A 17,960-nucleotide genomic window follows, 5' to 3' on the forward strand; every position below is an offset into this window, starting at 1 on the left:
ACAAGTGGAAGGAAAGTCTTTTGAAAACATACAATTGTGGAATCTTCTCAGGTACATCAAAAGATGTATGCTTGTGAACTTCCATTCAGACCTCTTTACATCTTTCCTCTGTCATAAACATGAATTTAGTATGTGTCCTTGGAGGACTCACGCGCTGTCACTCGTATGACATCTTACCTGAGACCCCGGGCACAGAATGTCCTGCCACCAAGTGGTCTCACTGAAAATTAGTCACCATTTGTCAAACAGTTAGTTGCTAAAAGGAAGGACAGGTCCAAAAGTCCAATCTTTAAAGTTAGAGCTGTAAATGAGATCTTCCTTACTGAACGAGACATCTGTCTCAGATAAAGAAATGGAGAAGAATATTGGAAGGCAGCCCCCTAAAATAGCTGAGAGTAAATGCTAAACACTATACTCAGATCCAGGATGACGAATATTCTGGAGTGGTTCTAAACAAACTGATACAAAAGCATGTTATACTGTGCTACTGAATTCCCAATTAAAAAATAGCATTAGAAATCATGATTCAAAAACACAGGCCAACACAAAGTACCCACCCAGTTAAAAAGTGAAGCTAAAATGTCTAACTCAGAATCCTGAGCCCTCGCCAAAGAGCTGACTTGACATGGAGAAACCTAGAAGACCATCAAATCTGAGAAGAACACAAGACCATTCAACCATTCACGCAGCAAAGCAGCATTAGAACCCCATGAGGAAACTGCTAAATCATAAAAAAGGACAACTTCCTCTGAATCTTGCTGGAGAAAACAGGAGGTGAGCTTGGCAACTGGATTATTTGAAGTTAATGGCAGCAAAACAGATTGCCTGGTGAGCAGAGGTTCCTAGCTGCTACCTTTGTCTTTCTCTTTGGTACTGTTGGCACGGCCCCTGTTACACACAGTCTCACAAATCATGAAAGCCGCCAAAAGAGAAGAAAGTTAGTCATACAGCAAGATGTTAGTTCTTCATGTCGAGTAACTCAGGATTTCATCAGTGGCACAACAAAACTTGAGCCCCCCGCCCCCCCTGCAAAGTGCATTGAGGGGGCCTCCCACGCTCCCGACCCAGTCAGGAGCTCTCAGGCTTGACTGTGCACTGAGCTAAAGGGGGCCCCTGGAGCTCGGGGGCCCCCGCACCGCGGGGGCTGCGGGGGCTATTGTTACTCCACTGTATTGCCTGAGGTCAACACTGGGATACCCTGGTAGTCAAAGAGTATGTGATGTCGCTTCAGCCATTGCTGGCATAATAATGAATTGAGGTCTAGAATTCATCGCCATATTAAAGAAAATTCAGGATCCACTATAGAAAGAAATTCAAAGACAAAAGATTATGGGGCCAGGATAGTATCCTTCATCTATGTTTCAAAATAGAGAGCCAAAGCTCATGAACAAATACTCTAAAGGATGTGCTTGGCAGAAGAATTGAGGCTTAGCCAGTATCCAGTTTCTATTAGATGGTTGATTGGGGCATCCAGGCAAATTAGCATTTTCTCTGCTGTGTCACCCCTTATGCACTGCAAAAAAAAAGCTCAGGCTTCCTGTTTTGCCGCATGGAAGCTGGTTTTCTTTGACATATTAAATCACATTGTCACAATCAGATATAATAAAACTCATGGATACACATGGCTAATGTTGTTCTGAGTTTTCAAATGTCAGTCTCTATTCAGCAGCAGGATCAGTCGAAGAAGATGTTACAGAGTTTGCAATTCCCCCGGGGGTCCTTATGTGTGATTGTTCCAGACTTCATTTGTTTCACAACAGAATTCCAGAGGTCCTTATGGTATTTTTGGCCTAGGAGAAATCAGAGCAGTTTGAGTCCTTCAAGGTCTGTAATATGGAGCCTATAATTAGAGTGGCTACATTGTTTCCCTAGCACTGAGCCCTCTGTTTTTAGTAGTTTGAACTCATTATCTAGCTTTGAAATGAATAGACTGTGTTGTTCACCTGGAATTTTCACTCCAAACAGGATACTTCTGATACTGCCAGTTCCCCTTCACTGGGTCTGGAGTTAACATAGTACTCATGGCATACTCAAGGCTGTATGTGGTCTTGTGCAATCTTGCAGCCTTTTTTCTGTGTAACACTTACTGCCATGTTTATTTCGCTTTTTCACCAATTTCAGTTCTATTACTTGAGGTAGTATCTGACCTGTTGACAAAGCATTTTTTGGCCATAAAACTGCACTTATATCTAAAACTGGCTCAATGTACACCAGTTCGGTATTCACAAAAGGGATACCTAGCAGTTGTAAATGCATGTACTGCTGCTTGATTGAGTGTTATTATGAAATAGTAAGAGGGTTAAGAGTGAGTGGATCATGGCATGGTCTGCCTTGTAGCTTTGTTAACAATTGCAAACTCGTGATTTTGAGGGCATTCAGAGACTCCTGGCGCTTCTCTGAGCCAGGAAATGGGCAGACATTTGCTCTAGCAAAGGGCTGGATTTAACCGTCTTCCAGCATGGAAAGAGGAATGGACCAACCTCAATGTTCGTGGTGGTGAAGGAAAAGTGGGTTTTGGCGAGAAATTGTTTTTTTTACCTAGGAAAATTAAGAAAAATCTTCAGTTGCATAGTTTGACTACTTCTCATCAATGCGTAATTGTACCTTGCATATAACTCCTCACTGGGAAACCAGCAAATCGTAAAAATTTCACATAACATTGCTAGTACTCCTGGAAACCTGTGATTTGATGAGAAAAAACAGGTAGATGATAACTACTCCTCACTCTGCACAGGTATGACATCTATCATTGACGTCCATGCCCCTTTGAAATTGCGCAGCTGTAAGGGCAATGACTCCGCTCCTTGTTTCAATGAATCCTTAAAAGATCTGAAGCAATGCTGCAAACAAGCTGAGAGAAGGTGGAGACGTGACTATTCAGACACTTTTAAGGAGCTGTGGAAAAATAAAGTTCGTGAATATAAGAAACTGATTAATAAATCAAAAGCAGATTATTATTCCTCCACGATCTGTAATTCTACCAACAGCTCCAGAAACATCTTTAATATCCTGAATAGTGTCACCAATCCGGAATGCACCAAAAATTCCATCATCCCCTCGCAAGAACTCTGTGAGAAGCTTGCTGTTTTCTTTAAGGAAAAAGTTGAGCTTATCATTAAGGACTTGGAAGTCTCGCCAGACTTTATCCCTCCCCCTGATCTGAGATTGGGATCCTCAGTGGACCTTCTTGTAGGTCCATCTCTGGCTTCAAATGATCTCTTACTCGAGTTTCCACCTCTTACGTATGAAGTTTTCGGCAAATTAGCCAGAGAGATTTCCTCGGGGTCGCCCTTAGACCCTGTTCCACAAAAAATATGGAAGGAATTTGAGAAGGAACTTTTCCCATCCCTCCATCTTATTTGCAATCAATCTCTTGTGACTGGGACAGTTCCAGCTCAATGGAAGCGGGCGCTAGTATCTCCTTTACTAAAAAAGCCCTCTTTAGACCCGGACTGCTCAAAAAACTACCGTCCCATCTCTCTGTTACCATTTCCAGCCAAGATTGTTGAGAGATGGGTTAGCAACACCCTCTCCAATCATCTGGAACGCCTTCAACTACTAGATGGTGATCAATTCGGCTTCCGGCCCGCCCACGGTACCGAGACCGCCCTTATCACCGCTATGGACAAACTCCAAAGGCGTGCAGATAGAAAGCAGGCAACGTTTTTGATCCTGCTTGACATGTCTGCCGCCCTCGACACTGTGAACCATAAGATTTTGTTGAAGCGGTTGTCTGAGGCGGGAGTACGAGGGTCGGCAGTGCAGTGGTTCCACTCCTTTCTACAGGATAGGCAGCAGGCGGTGTCTATCCCTCCCTTTCAGTCAGTCTTTACTCTGATTTCACACGGGGTCCCCCAGGGCTCAGCAATTAGCCCAATTCTTTTTAACCTCTATCTTAGACCCCTGATTACACTAATTAAAAGTTTCGATATTAAAATTGTCAACTACGCCGACGACACGCAATTGATCCTCTCCTTGGAGGGTGAGGACTCTTCTTCGGTTGAGATCTTTCACAACTGCCTGCGTGCCACCTCCCGCTGGCTCAGGGACAACTCCCTTCAGTTTAACGCAGGGAAAACGGAGGTGCTCTTCTGCGCTGGAACTAAGATTCCCCGACCCTTCCCAGATAATTTCTGGCCCCCTGAAACTGGGACCACTGTCCGGCCGGTGGAATTAGTTCGTAACCTAGGGGTCATGCTGGACTATAAGCTCAGTTTGGAGACACATATCTATAAGACTACTGCTTGCTGCTTTGCTATCCTCCGTTCCCTAAGGAAAGTCCTTCCTCTCCTCCCCCTACATGCTCGTGTTCAAGTGGTAAGATGCACCATTCTCAGCAGATTGGATTATTGCAATGCCCTTCTGCTGGGATCCCCTGGATTCTTGCTGGACAGGCTCCAAAGGGTTCAATCAGCAGCTGCTAAGATGGCCTTGGGGCTTTCGAGTAGAGCACACGGGCTCTCCTCTCTGAGCAAACTACACTGGTTGCCGGTGAGGCAGAGAGTACAATCCAAAGCCCTTTGTATAGCATTTAGGGCGCTCCATGGAACTGGCCCTGCCTCCCTACAATCGAAATTTACGTGGTACACTCCAGCCAGGCAGCTTCGCTCCTCTGAGGCCAAACTGGCAGCTGTTCCCAGATTCAAGAGAGTTAGATCTGGAGGCAGATCCTTCAAAGTAACCGCTGCCAAGCTCTGGAACTCGCTCCCAGCTGATATTAGGCACATTTCTGAACTTCTCCCATTTAGGAGAAGGATCAAAACCTGGTTATTCCCTAAAACTTCTGTCTGACAACTCTCGGTTTTTTGCTTCATTTTACGTCTCCCTCTGATCTAGTCAGCGCCAGGATGCCTGCAATGGTGACAGTGCGCTTTATAAATGCTTAAAATAAAAAATAAATAAATAAATTTGCCCATGTTTGTGAATTCTTAAAAAAATAAAACTGCACCCTTTCCATATGCTTACACATTTACTATTTTTTGTGTGCCAAATTATGCCTTTTGTCTTTTTTCTCAGGAAAGATTGTCCTTCTCTTTAGGAACATCTGGGTCATACCCTGCAGCCACTCTTTCTAAAAGCATGTCAACTCCATTTATCATTCATTTCCCTGCGGCGTATTGCTGTTTCCCTGCGTCCATCCTCATTTTCTTATGCTGTTATATTTACCCATACGGATTCTCCTGTCCTCTTACTATCCTATAATGCTGTTCACCCTGCCCTGTTGTTTTGTTGAAGGGAGCACATCAATGCTTTAGCAATCTCCTCTCACTGACTCTGCTCCAAGAGTAACTGCATTGCTTCACCACAGCAATCCTTTCTAGGCGAGTGTAAGAAAATTACACTGTTTTGAGATTGCCCATTCATGACACATTTATTTACGTCTGGAACCAGTAGCAATATAGCTATCTTTTTCCGAGATTATTGCTTCATATTTCGTACGTGATGCAATGTAATGAAGCCGTTTTATTAATAAACACTCTCAGATATATTTTCTTTATCTGTTTCTAATCATTCTTGACTCCCAAGAAGTCACACATAATCTATAGCAGCTTCTCTGACCTGGTGGGAAGAGACGGCAGAAGTCAGGCTACATGGTTCATTCCAGGTCCTCTCTCATTCCCTTTTTCAAATAACCTGCTTCCCCTGATGTCCAGTGCTTTATTTGAGCCCATGGTTTCCGATGCTCGACACCCACACTTAATTGACAAACTGGCCATTATTACAGTAGGCCACTCGGTGGCTCTGTTTGTCTAATTTAGAAATGAGCAGAACAACAGTAGTTTATTAATTCACCATCATTGCACAATGACTAATACCTGCTGCCCAAGCCATTCTTATAGCTTTGGAGGCCTGGAATAGTGTGTTCTGTCACACTTGTAGGAGTGTGATAGTTACTAGTTGTGTTAGTACTGTCATTGGCAGAGCTGGCAGGGGCAATGCGTGGTGCAAGCAACAATGGCCTCCTGATGGGGGCCATGCCACTTATTTTGTTTTACAAACTAAACACTGCTGATGTCTATTATCTCCCGTTTGAAAACTTGCCTGGGAAGAAGGTGAAGGAAGGAGTCAGATCAATTCGTTTCTTTCCAGGTCCAGTCTGCTGCCCTCCTCTACATCATTCTTTATATATGGAATCTGAAGTGGACAATCCTACATCACTCCAACCTTCCTTTACTGGTTGGTGTGAGGGGCAGAGGTGTGTTTAAAGAAGGGAAAGGTAACCTCTATTGTCACATTGCTCGCTGAGGCCCAGGAAGGAACACTGACATTCTACACGTAGGCTTTTCTAAAGTTGCCTTCTTTTTCCACACAATGACTTTTGTCTCACATTTGCTTGTGTGACAGTGCATAATTAGTTTCTCTGAAACCACATTGCTTACAATCCCACTTCAAAAGTACACTACCATGACACCTTGAACATTCAGTACAAGGCCTGAACACACATTTTGCAAATGTTGTTTAATATTCATCCATAAGGCGACAGCACTATCACAGAGGCAATAAACAATGTCAGCTTTGATATAGAAACATGGATGCTGTTATAAATACACATGTTTTTATATGCTCAAATTTGAGGAGCCCTCTACTGACATTGTGAGATCATCGCTGTCTTCTGCGTTTCAGCTCAGCTGATTCCTGTTTACCCTCCGTGAGGAGGGATGTCCAACTTGTGCCCAAGTTGGGGATCTTACCTTCAGGTAATGGGGATTTAGATCATCCAGTAAGGGATTCCTGGCAGAACACCCACCCGAAATAACTAGGTTAGGGAACGCATAGTAGGAGCCCACTATATACAGTACTTATATACCAGCATATATACACTGCTATAGCATGGTGATGGAATCCTTCATTCTTTTAACTGTCCTTATATGGCTAAACAATTTTGTCTTCTTCTTTCTGTTAATCATTGCAACACATATTTTATTCAAGAATCACAATGGTTCAATAATTATTGAAAACATATCTTATGTGGATTTCTTGAATATTTCTTTGAGTGAGCACGAGTGACTGAGTGAAACGGTTCTAGATCTATTACCACGATTCCTTGGGGTCAGAGATGTCATGTTCTGAGGTTGCCCAAACCATTTGTTACCTTGCCAGGTTTAGGGGAAATTATGGTGGCACTGTGATCTAGCAGGGCTATAGGCCAACATATCCTGAGGCGGTGCACAGAATCAGTCTGGCAAAATCCTAGTGTTTATGTTGTCCAACAAACTAACAGTTCCTACTGAAAAGTGGAAACCATACTAAACTATTGGTTGGATTCTGTGTCTGTCCCACCTCTGTGTGGGTCCCTGTATCAGTAAGCCCTACCCGCTTGCTCAGCATCCTACCCACATGGCACCTGCTTAAGCATCTAGAGGTAAGCCTTTCCTATAGACAGGAGAATGGCGTGTTTTGTATGGGAAGAGGAGCGAGTAGAACCCCTGACCTTTATTTTGACACTACATCTTACCCGCAGGAGCTGACACAGTTGCAAAAGTCCATAAGGGACTGGGAAATAAATATACTTCTGCAGCAGCATGCCCTGTCCTCGATTGAGAAATACCTTTCACAGGGGCAGCTTAAATACTGATAATTGCCAGTCAGTTGCTTGGATTAGGGTCCACAGCTTAGGCAAGAGAGGAGACTCTATGTTGCTTGACCACACATAGGTTAGGGAAAACACAGACACAGTGTGCATTTCGTTATTTTCATTCTCAAAATTACCCTGTAATTGAAATGGAAATTAACATAGTACTACACATGCTAATGCCTGGGGTTGTGTTGCATAGACAGTTATCTGGTATCTCTCTTAACCTGTCTGTACACATGAGGGGAGTGTCTTCAGTCTGAAATGAATATCCTCTGACGTCATATATTCTAAAATCACATGCCACCACATGCAGAGATGTCACTAAGTATAATGTAATTTTATCTGCAAGAAAGTCTATCATAGGGCTAGATGAGTAGTATTCCAAGGAGGGAATGCCTGCCTATATAGGCAACCACAAGCAATTATACAAGTTTGTTGGTACTCACAAACATTTGCCATACGCACTCTTATCCAGTATACAGTCAGAAATGTTCTCCTGTATAAGCAATATGTATGACCCTATCCAGTGTGGAAAGAAGGGGGAATGCCCCAAAATTGGTAGAGAGGTAAATTAAAGGGTTTCTCCATGGAGAAATTAATTTACCAATAACAATTTTATGGTGCAAAGGCGCTATGTTTAGAAATATGTTGCTGATACACTTGTGGCATTTATGTTTGTGTATTTATGCATGTGAGTACCCATAGATGCTGCTACAGTCACAACTTCACCCAGTGTACTCCTATAATCTCTGTGAATTCCAAAAGAATCAGAAATTCACTCACACGTAAAAAGTGGGGCGGGGCAGCTTTTCCACCCTGGCTCCAACGTTTTGGAACTCACTCCCTGACCATCTCCGCTTTGCTACTCAGTACCTCCCCTTTCGTAGAGATTTGAAAACATTCCTCTTCAGCCAGGCCTTCCCCTCTTAAACTCTCTTAATATCTCCTCTTATCTCTTCTTCTGGTCTTCTCCCTCAGTTGCCAATTCCCCTAGCGCCAAGAAACCGCAAGGTGTACGCTGCGCTTTAGAAATATTTTTAAATTAAATTAAATTAAATTAAACTATGGGAGTAACATTTGGATATATGTGTGTACTGGACCTATTGCAACTAATATAGGTTCTTCTCTGACAATAGGTGTTGGATAGCATTACTCTTTTTCTGCATTAACATATGCACTATTAATATTATTCTAGCCATTCCTTTTTTGTATACTTCAGTGTGATGCTTTAAATGCAATGGATATGCCCAGAAGTGGGTCCCATTCTCACTGCGTCACAGGAACCAACTACACCTGACTATAGAGCCCCAGTCAGGGCCAAACCAGTCTGGGTTGCTTGTGTTTCCGCTCTGGGAGGACCTGGCCTTTCAGTTCAGGCTGGGCTGTTCCCACTGGAGCAAGGTCAAGGCTGATTTGTATGAGGCTGGCTCCAAACTGTTGTGGCATGGTGTGCAAAATAATGACGGATTAGTGTGCAGCCCAGTGCGATTATGAGTAGCTGAGATTATTTGAAGCACTCCACCTATCAATTTGTTTGCATACTTCTGTCCAGAAATTCAGGGCAATATTTCCATGGTTAGCCTTCTGGGAGTCATGCTTGCACATCTGAGAAATGCAACAAAATATTGAGCACATTTGTTGAAATCATTTAAATATCATTACATTTTTTATCACATCTTCAAGGTGCAATGAGATTTTTAATTGAAGTGTACACCAATACATAGCCTGGAATGTGCGAAAACAAAACATACCGGGCCAGTGTGAGAAATTGGATTGTTGGTTGAGAGGGGTGTAAGCCCCTTTCAAACAACAGCCACAATCCTGATCAGGTTGAACCACAAAAATCACTAAATTAAACAGTGCTAAATCCTCTGGAAGCTTGGCAGAAAAGGCTTAACTTAGAGACAATATGGAAAGTATTTATGCAGCACACAAACAGTAATAAAGTGACAACACAATAAAAGAATAATCCTAAACCAATTTTGAAAAGTAGAGTACAATTTAATAAATTAGTTGGCACCAAAATGACAAAAATCCAACGAGTAGAACTGAAGATATGCAATTTCAAAGATTTGAGATTTAAGTGCACAGAGTCCTAAAGCCAACAAAAATGAATTCAGCAAAACAGGAGAGCTGAAGGAAAAAGGTTTGGGGGTGACCCTGCAGAGAGGGTCATACGCAACAGCCTGATTCAGAGATAGGTGGATGGGTTACTCCCTCACAAATGTGACAAATATCCCATCCGCTGTATTGAAAGTGGATTATATTCTGAGGCACTCCTAATAAGGTTGACAGAATATCTTTCACGTTTAGTTTCATAGTTTGTGTGGGTGCACAAAGAGACAAAAGAGGTACATGTGTTTAAGCAACCTAATGCTATTTTTTGGGGAAATGATCCAGCACATAAGTGCACAAACACTCCGGGGTTCGCAGGGATCTTGCTACTTCCACAAGACTTAATTCAAATACTAAATTAATAGATACACAAATTAACTTAAAACAACAGTAGCTTATGTCTGATATCCACAACATCAAGCAGTGTAAGGGTAGAAGATGTTGGTCTCTAGGTACTTTCAGTTCCCAGTTATAATGTTTGCCAGTTTATATTTTTTCCTTAGATGATGCCCACTTACCTAGTTTTTTCAATTGGAAATTGTGTATTACGTACAGGGAGAGCTCCGCACTAACATAGCACCTAAAAGCACAAAGCGCCACTCGCAGTTATCTGGTCGTGCAGGACCGAGTGAAAGTCACAAGTTCAAGCCGACAGCGATGGAGCGCAGGCTGGATGTAGGGACCAGGTTAAGCCTACTGAAGGAGTTATCTTGCCAACATCCGGCGCAAGGAGTCCAGTTTGCCATGGAGGAGGCCGCCAGGAACAGGTAGAGCGTTGTGGATGGTTGTTGCTGTAGCACAAAGATCCTGCAGGGTCTCGCGGATGGTTGTGGCTGGAGCTTTGCATTGGTGGTCAATGTAGCTTGAAGTGCAGATCATCTGTTGATAGTTGTCGCTGGCAGTCACTGTAGCACAAAGAGTGTGGTTCACCAGAGCTTCATGTTGGCAGATGCGCAAGCAGCAAGATCTTTGCACGAACAGGCCCCTTTGCGGTCTGTTTCTTCCAGGAGGAGCTCAACTGCTGCCACACTGGGGAAGCACCTTTTGGGGATCAGGAATTCCCTCCAGCAGAGGTCAGTAGGGCTCAGGCAGGTCCTTTGCAGCAGGTCAGCTCGGCAGAGAGGCCTCTGGAGCTTGTTGTGTTCCTTTAGCTCAGGTGGGGAAGCCAGCTACCTAGCTCTTGGAGTCACCCAGGTAGCCTGAGATGAAGTGGGTAGGTCTAGACTTTCCTCTCAGACAGCAGGGCAGGCTTTGAGCAAAAGGACAGTCCTCTGGCGGCAAAGCAGTCATTTTTATGTAGTGTCCGTATGCCCAGGAATGTACTGAAGAGTTGCTCAGAGAGTCCTTGCGTTATTTCTGGTAACAGCTTTGAAGTGGAAGAAACTTCTGAAGTTTTCTCTCCACAGAGGTGAATTCCCTGCCTCCTTGCCCTAGCTTCACTGGGTCTGGGGTCACAAAAGGCTGGTGTGAAGTTCTTTGTGTGAGGGCTGAGGCATCTCCTTTGATGTGCAAGTGTGGTAGGTGACAGCTCCACCCCTCCCAGCAAGTCAGGATGACACATCCTGCCAACACCCTGTACCCTTTTTGTGATACTGTCTGGGAGAAATACATAAGGGTTTACTCCCAACAACACCTAGTCATGTGACACAGGAAACGCTGCAGGCACCAAATGTTTAGAGCTACAAAAATGTGGCATGTTGAAAATTATGACTTAAAATCCGACTTTACCATTAAAGAGGGGTTTACATCACAATTCATTTGAATGCAAACTTGACATTTCTATCTGTTTCCAATCAAACGTTATTACATATTAAATGTAATTAGGTAACCCAATTGTTTCCTAGGGGAACAGTAGGCCTTGCAGTAGTTTAACCCCTTCAGTGCCCTCCCTTTCCCCCTCCTGTGCCGGGCATTGTATTAGCGGGCGGGGTCCATGACGAGATAGTCTCGTCATGGGCACAGCGCAACCGCGCTCCATGACGGGACTATCTCGTCATGGGCATAGAAGAGGTTAAATAAATGAATTTAAGTGTTTTACACTACCTGGACATGTAGGGACTAACCTAGAGATGACTTATATGTATTAAAAAAGGTAGGTTTAAGCCTGGCAAAGATTTATATTTCCAGGTTGAAATGGCAGTTTAAAACTGCATACAAACTGCAATGGTAGACCTGAGACATGTTTAACAAGGTTACATAAGGGGGTGGCACAATACATGATGCAGGCTCACTAGTAGCATTCAGTTTACAGGTCCTGGGTACATTTAGTACCACTTTATTGGGTCGTTGAGTTATAAGCAAATTAAATGTACCAATTGGGTGTAAGCCAATTTTACCATGTTTGAAGGAGAGAACACAAGCACTTTAGTACTGGTTGGCACTGGTGAAGTACACAAAGTCCTAATGCCAGCAAAAACAAATTCAACAAAACAAGAGACGTGAAGGCAAAATGTTTGGGGGGTGACCCTGCAGGGATGGACTGGTCCAATATGACCCCCTCCAGCCTAAAGCCAGGGTAGACTAATAAATTCCTTTTATGGGTTTCACTGCTCAGGCGATAGAATGTGGACAATGATCCTCTACTGCAGAAGCCCTTTTAAGTTCTATGCCCTGCTGAATCTAGTTGGATACTATGCCAACACTCTCCTGAGCCACTAGTCTGGCCCATGGGAATTCTTATCCTCCTCTATGCACCGCATCTATGAGACTCCTAACTTTAATTTGCTCACAGATGCATCCCAGTAGGCAGACAGTACCACCATGGCCAACAAAGTAGTGTGTCCCATTCCGCCCCATAGATCAGACTTCTGACCCCAACCCAAGGAAAATTCTACCCATAAGGACAGCAACTAACAGAGGCCACCAAGAGCTGTCAGTTTCAAGGGTCAGGCCATGGGCCTTCCAGGATTCCTTGACCTGTGAGGTCTCTCAAAGTGGGAAACAACAGCCCCGGATGTTAGGCACCCTTCTTCCACTCTCCTTTCAACCATTCCAGGGGTGATGGCCTGAGACTGGCCACTCAGCCCAGGGTGTATATCCTGAGGCAAGCCAGGACTTTCTGACCGAAACCATCAACGCCCCCATTACCCTTGGAATCTACCTCCCAGCAAAGGAACACAAGTCCATGCTCTACCCTCTGCTCCTGGGAACTACGTAAGGCTGCACTGGCCACTTCTTTTGAGTGCCCACCAGTGTGTGGTTGCCTGGGACAGATAGAGTCCCCTTGCCTGCAGCCTAGCTAGGAGCACTTAAAGCAATGGGGTTATAAAGGGGGCACCCTGGTCCACCGCCCGCCAGAACTTCTTCCCTGTGTCTTTGAAGGAGCATTGGACCCCTTTCCCCCAGCTTACTCTAGGGCCTGTCTGTGTCTCTTTGGACCTCACCCTCACTCTGCTGGGGGCAACCTGAACTACCCTTCTTGAAGTGACTCCCAGGTACCTTCTTGGACATGCTGCGCTGACCCAGCAATTAGACTCATTTGCAAGCTGTGTGAAGTAAGCTTGCTATCATCAAGTATTGGCAGAGCTCCTCTATAAAGCAACTATTGAACATTTGTTTTCTCAAGATCAGTTTCCACAGCTCTTCATAATCATTCACTTTTCTGCTTTTCCCCGAACCATTCAGAACCCTACTAGAGTAATCAATTAAATCCACCCAAGATTGGTTTGACAGCTTCTGGCTAGCCCTAAACCTCGTGGTATTTTTCTGGGGTGAGCCCAAACTTGGTGACAAGAATAACTTTCATGGTGTTATATTTCAATCAAACACTCCTTACAACGGCTGACCCAGGTTCAGCATATGGTGTTAGATTTCATCTGGTGATCTACCTCTAGTGTCAGTAGGGCATCCCTCTCAATCGTGAGAATGTGTTTCTGAGGTCTTGACCTCCAATCATCTTCTCAGACCCTATACATCCACAGGGCTGCCACATAAGCTGAAAATCATTTGTCAATGTCAGCCCCCCACCCCCAAAACTAGGCACCAGGGGACAGATTTATCAATCTTTCACGCAGTGCAACGCAGCAAGCCACCTTGCTGCGTTGCACAGCCTGAAAGGGAAAGGGCAAGAATGTGCCGTATTTACCATTATACTGCGCATTCCTGTTCTTTCCTAGCGCTGGTGCACTTTTTGCTGTCTGGCGCCGAAGTAGGCACCCTTGCATCATGTTGCAAGGGTGCCTATGTTGTAAACTGGATTGTTTTTGTGCTGGAAGGAAAAACGCTTTATTCATCACTCCTTTAGATTTCTCATCTGGATATAAGCAAAACATGGTAGAAACTATCTGCTTAAACCAAAGCAGCTTGCTTTGACAATATTAGAATCGTTTCTGATAATCAAAACAATTGAAAGTTGACCAGAATAAAGTTAATCTCTATCTTGGTGAACAAACACGTGATTCACCCACTGAATGTCCTGCACCAAGCAAATAAACCTGAATAAGGAAGTGTTTGGAGTTCAGTTATACCAGGTAGGGATAATGCTCCACATTTTATATTCACCAAAAACCCAAATATTGATAGCTGTAAATGAATTAGGGTATTTTGTAACAAAAAAAAAAAAAAATTGTCTAAATGTGTATTTTTCTTTGGAAAAAATATCGGATTGCATTGAAGAAAACGTTTGGAAAATAATTTGCCATGAATTGCTTGTGATTACATACATGCAGTTAACATTTTAAACATCTCTACATCGAACGGATAATGAGATAAGGTAGTAGTGTTAGCTGGTGAGTCAGTTTTTTTCTAAGCCGTTCTTGTTACTCCCATATGAACTTTAGGTTTCCAACGGACAAGCATTTACCTGGATTTCACAATTACGTCACCGCTGGGATGATATCCAGAAGGATTGCTTTGTAAACATTTGTGATGCCCAGTTTCACTATTCCTATGAATACCTAGGGAACACACCACGCCTTGTGATAACCCCACTCACTGACAGGTAAGTTGCTTCTGTAAGAATCAGATACAAAACAATCTGTTTTTGCAGCCCTTTAAAGAGTCCTCTAGTTTTACAATCTTTCCAGTTCATTATTCTTTTCTTAATGTTTATCTTTGTTGAAAAAGAAATAAAAGTGTTGGTGTGTCATACTGCATTGTTTACTGGCATCTAAAACTATAATTCCAAGTCAAATCCCTATGTTTTTCTTGGCACATAACCTCTATTTTCTGCAGCTTTTCAAAATATATGTTTGGTTTATTGAGTAAAATGTGTGCACATTCCTTTTCTAATCTGTTTTAAAAAATAATATTTTGTTTCATTATATATTTTAAGTATTTTTGTTGAACATTACTTCCATAACATGTAGTAAATGTATCTATTTAGACGAATTAAAACTGTTTACTTGATTGTTCTATCTAGTTTCTTAAGTGCACTAGCTAGCATGTGAATATTTATGTGATATTTATTGGTTTGTGGATGTTATACACAAAAAGGGAAGTTGCATTTCTGTTTTTTTTTTTTGTTTTCTTTATATTCATTGATTTAATTAAATTTAAGACAGATATCAGAGATATAGGAGACATTAACCTTATGCATTCCACTCATATTTCTTTGAAACTGCTCCAGAATGTTTCCCTTCTGTTTGTGTGATGGCAGACCTTGCTGGCCGGTACAGCAAATCTTCTAGAATGAGAGGCCAAAAACATTTCTTGAAAAAAGCTGTCAGGTTCTGTATGTGGTAGAATAATTTGTATGCCCTAGAAAATTGCCTGGTTTATTTCCATGGTATCCTTGCTGTGGGGTAAGGCCTAATATGTCTTTTCATCTTCAGTGTGGCCCTACTACTGTGGTACTGACTTGGTCTGAATAGTGGAAACAATTTAGATTTTTGATCCAGAGGACTTTTTGTGTTTGAAGCAGGTCCTAATTCGGAAATTATACTGATACCAAGTTATCTGCAATATAATGTTATTCATATAGTCCCAAAATAAATATGTGTGGCTTAGATATTGCATGAAGACTGATTGCTTCTTTTAGCTGCAGCTCCATTTCTCCTGAAAAGATAGTTTGAAACTTAATTATTTGCTTCAGCCTACTGGTAGTCGTTACTATGATTTTCAAACTGTGCACAAAACCTTGACTGGCCCACTCATGAATATCTTTTAGTTACTTTTGTTTGAGAGATATGAGAACTGAAAGTGTCAGATTGTCCCCACTCAAAGATAAAGTGCTGTGATCTATTGACTGTCCCGACTGAAGGAGAAGATCAGTTGGCTCATGCTAATAGCCCTGCTCAGAGTTCTGCCACTGCTGGACATTGAACGCTATTACTGGACAAAGGTGACAAAAAGGGGGGAGACAATTCTTTAAGGATTATAGCTCCTCTGTCGGGAAGATACAAATGAGCCCTTTTCAGGCTTGTTATCCCCTAAAATCTTTTCCAGACATACTCGCGACAGTTGTCTTCATACGGAACCACATATTTATTCCACAGGGAAATGAGGTGTGTCTTTGTTCTCTTTGTGGGCTGGTTTTAGTTTTGCAGTTGGAGCGAGGGGAGGGGTCATGCTGACCCCTGCCCACTTTTTGAATAAGGTAATCTTCTGGTGTTTTCAATTTTCCCAGCAACAATATTCATAATCACAAATACATCCCCCTTCAAAATGGACATTCACACTGCAGCAGTGAAAATCAAAGTACTGTTGTAAAAGGTTTCATTATTGCATGGGATAAAATCTGATCCTTTTGTCCATAATTCTCTTCCCATTAATAGCCCTGCCTCTCCTCTTTCTGTTTAGTCACTTTTCTTAAAAAGACAGGGACCTCTGACTATAGAGTGAAGACTCACAAAATAAAGACAAAAAGGTAAATAGAGCAATACAGGTGAAATAGAAGGGTGAGATATAGATGAGGTGGGTGAGATAATTAGAAAATTAAGCTAAAGAAAGAAAGCTGATGTAGCCACACAGATAGAAAGAAGAAGAGGTAAGTAGAGAAGGAGTTGTGGTTTTTGAGTGAGGCACAAATGCCAGAGATAGGTAGAAAGAGTTGTAGGGAGGAGGTGATGGGTGGGATACGTGAAATGGTGGTGTAGAGAGACATGTAAGATAAAAAAGTAAGTTATAGAGGGTTAAAGGCAGAGGGAGATAGCATAGATAAACAGAGAGATGAGTTAGTGAGAGATGTATAGAGAGCTGGAAGGTAGAGAGAAAGTGGTGGGAAATTATAGAAAGACGTAGTCATATAAAATAGGAGTGAGGCAGAAAAAAGGCAAAGAAAGAGGTGAAGTGTTGATGGAAGAGTAGATATGTGGAGAGACAAGAGGTGATGTAGCAAGACAGGTTAGGTAGAGAAAGATAGGTGTGGATGATACAGAGGAAGCGGGCCAGCGATAGAGGCAAATGGAAAGATATGATGACAGAGAGATGAGGTAGATAGGAGTTATAAGAGAAGGTAGAGAGTGTGAGTTCAAAAAGAGGTGTGCAGAGAGAGATGAGAGAGAGGAGATGATAAAAAAGAAGAGAAAAAATATGAGTTGTAATGTGAAAAGAGTAAGGTAGAAAGCAAGATGAGGTAGAGGGAAGAGAGAGAATGAGATAGAGGGGAGGTGAGGTAGTGAATGAATAGTGAGGTACACAAAAGGTTAGAGATATGTGTGGTTGAGAAAGATGAGGTAATAAGAGTTGTGAGTTACAGAAATAGGGTGAAGATCAGTGTAAGACATTAGTAGTACTAGTTTAGGGGGTAAGTACCTCCCTCAAGTAATAGTCGCAGTCCTTGTCAGGGTGAGCCATAAAATTCACTAAGTAAACCTGTGGTGAACCCTCCGGTAGCTTGGCATAAAGCAGTCAGGCTTGGTGTAAAGGCAATGTGGAAAGTATTTACGCAGTTCTAAAACAGCAATAATAAAGTCAAAATGCAAACCAATAAAAATCTCTAAATGAATTAGGCCTAGATTATAATTTAATGAACAAAAGGACAGCAGAATGACAAAAATACAATCAGGTAAACCAGTGTTATGATTTTGTAAAGTTGTAAGTAAATATAGCACCAAGAAGCACAGCCTGCCAATGATAGTAAATTGTTGTGGTAGAACAGGACCCAGATGCAATTTGACTCTGACCTGTGGAAGCTCAGGTCAGATTCACCAACCAGGCTTTTTCTCATCAAGGATTTTACTTCTGACTTTAGCCTTTGAGTCCTAACCCACCACATTAAAGTCTCTCAGAATCTCAGGGAAGGAACTTAGAGACTCACAGGGTGGCAGGTAGTGGCCCCAGCAGGATCTAGTCCTGATCAGTTGGACAGTTGTAGCAAAAGTCCTCTTGC

General features: G+C 42.6%; 1 protein-coding gene across 1 annotated transcript in view; it reads left to right on the plus strand.

Moving 5' to 3' along the window:
• The window catches only part of LOC146861181 (dynein axonemal heavy chain 11-like), a 2,741,463-nt gene that overhangs the window by 733,281 nt on the left and 1,990,222 nt on the right, over positions 1 to 17,960 (plus strand). Inside the window, exon 24 of the mRNA XM_085646213.1 lies at positions 14,470 to 14,630. Coding sequence (XP_085502339.1) covers positions 14,470 to 14,630 — 161 coding nt within the window. The remainder of the gene's footprint in view (positions 1 to 14,469; positions 14,631 to 17,960) is intronic.

Source organism: Triturus cristatus, chromosome 3_1 (assembly GCF_964204655.1).
Source record: "Triturus cristatus chromosome 3_1, aTriCri1.1, whole genome shotgun sequence".
Classification (NCBI taxonomy): domain Eukaryota; kingdom Metazoa; phylum Chordata; class Amphibia; order Caudata; family Salamandridae; genus Triturus; species Triturus cristatus.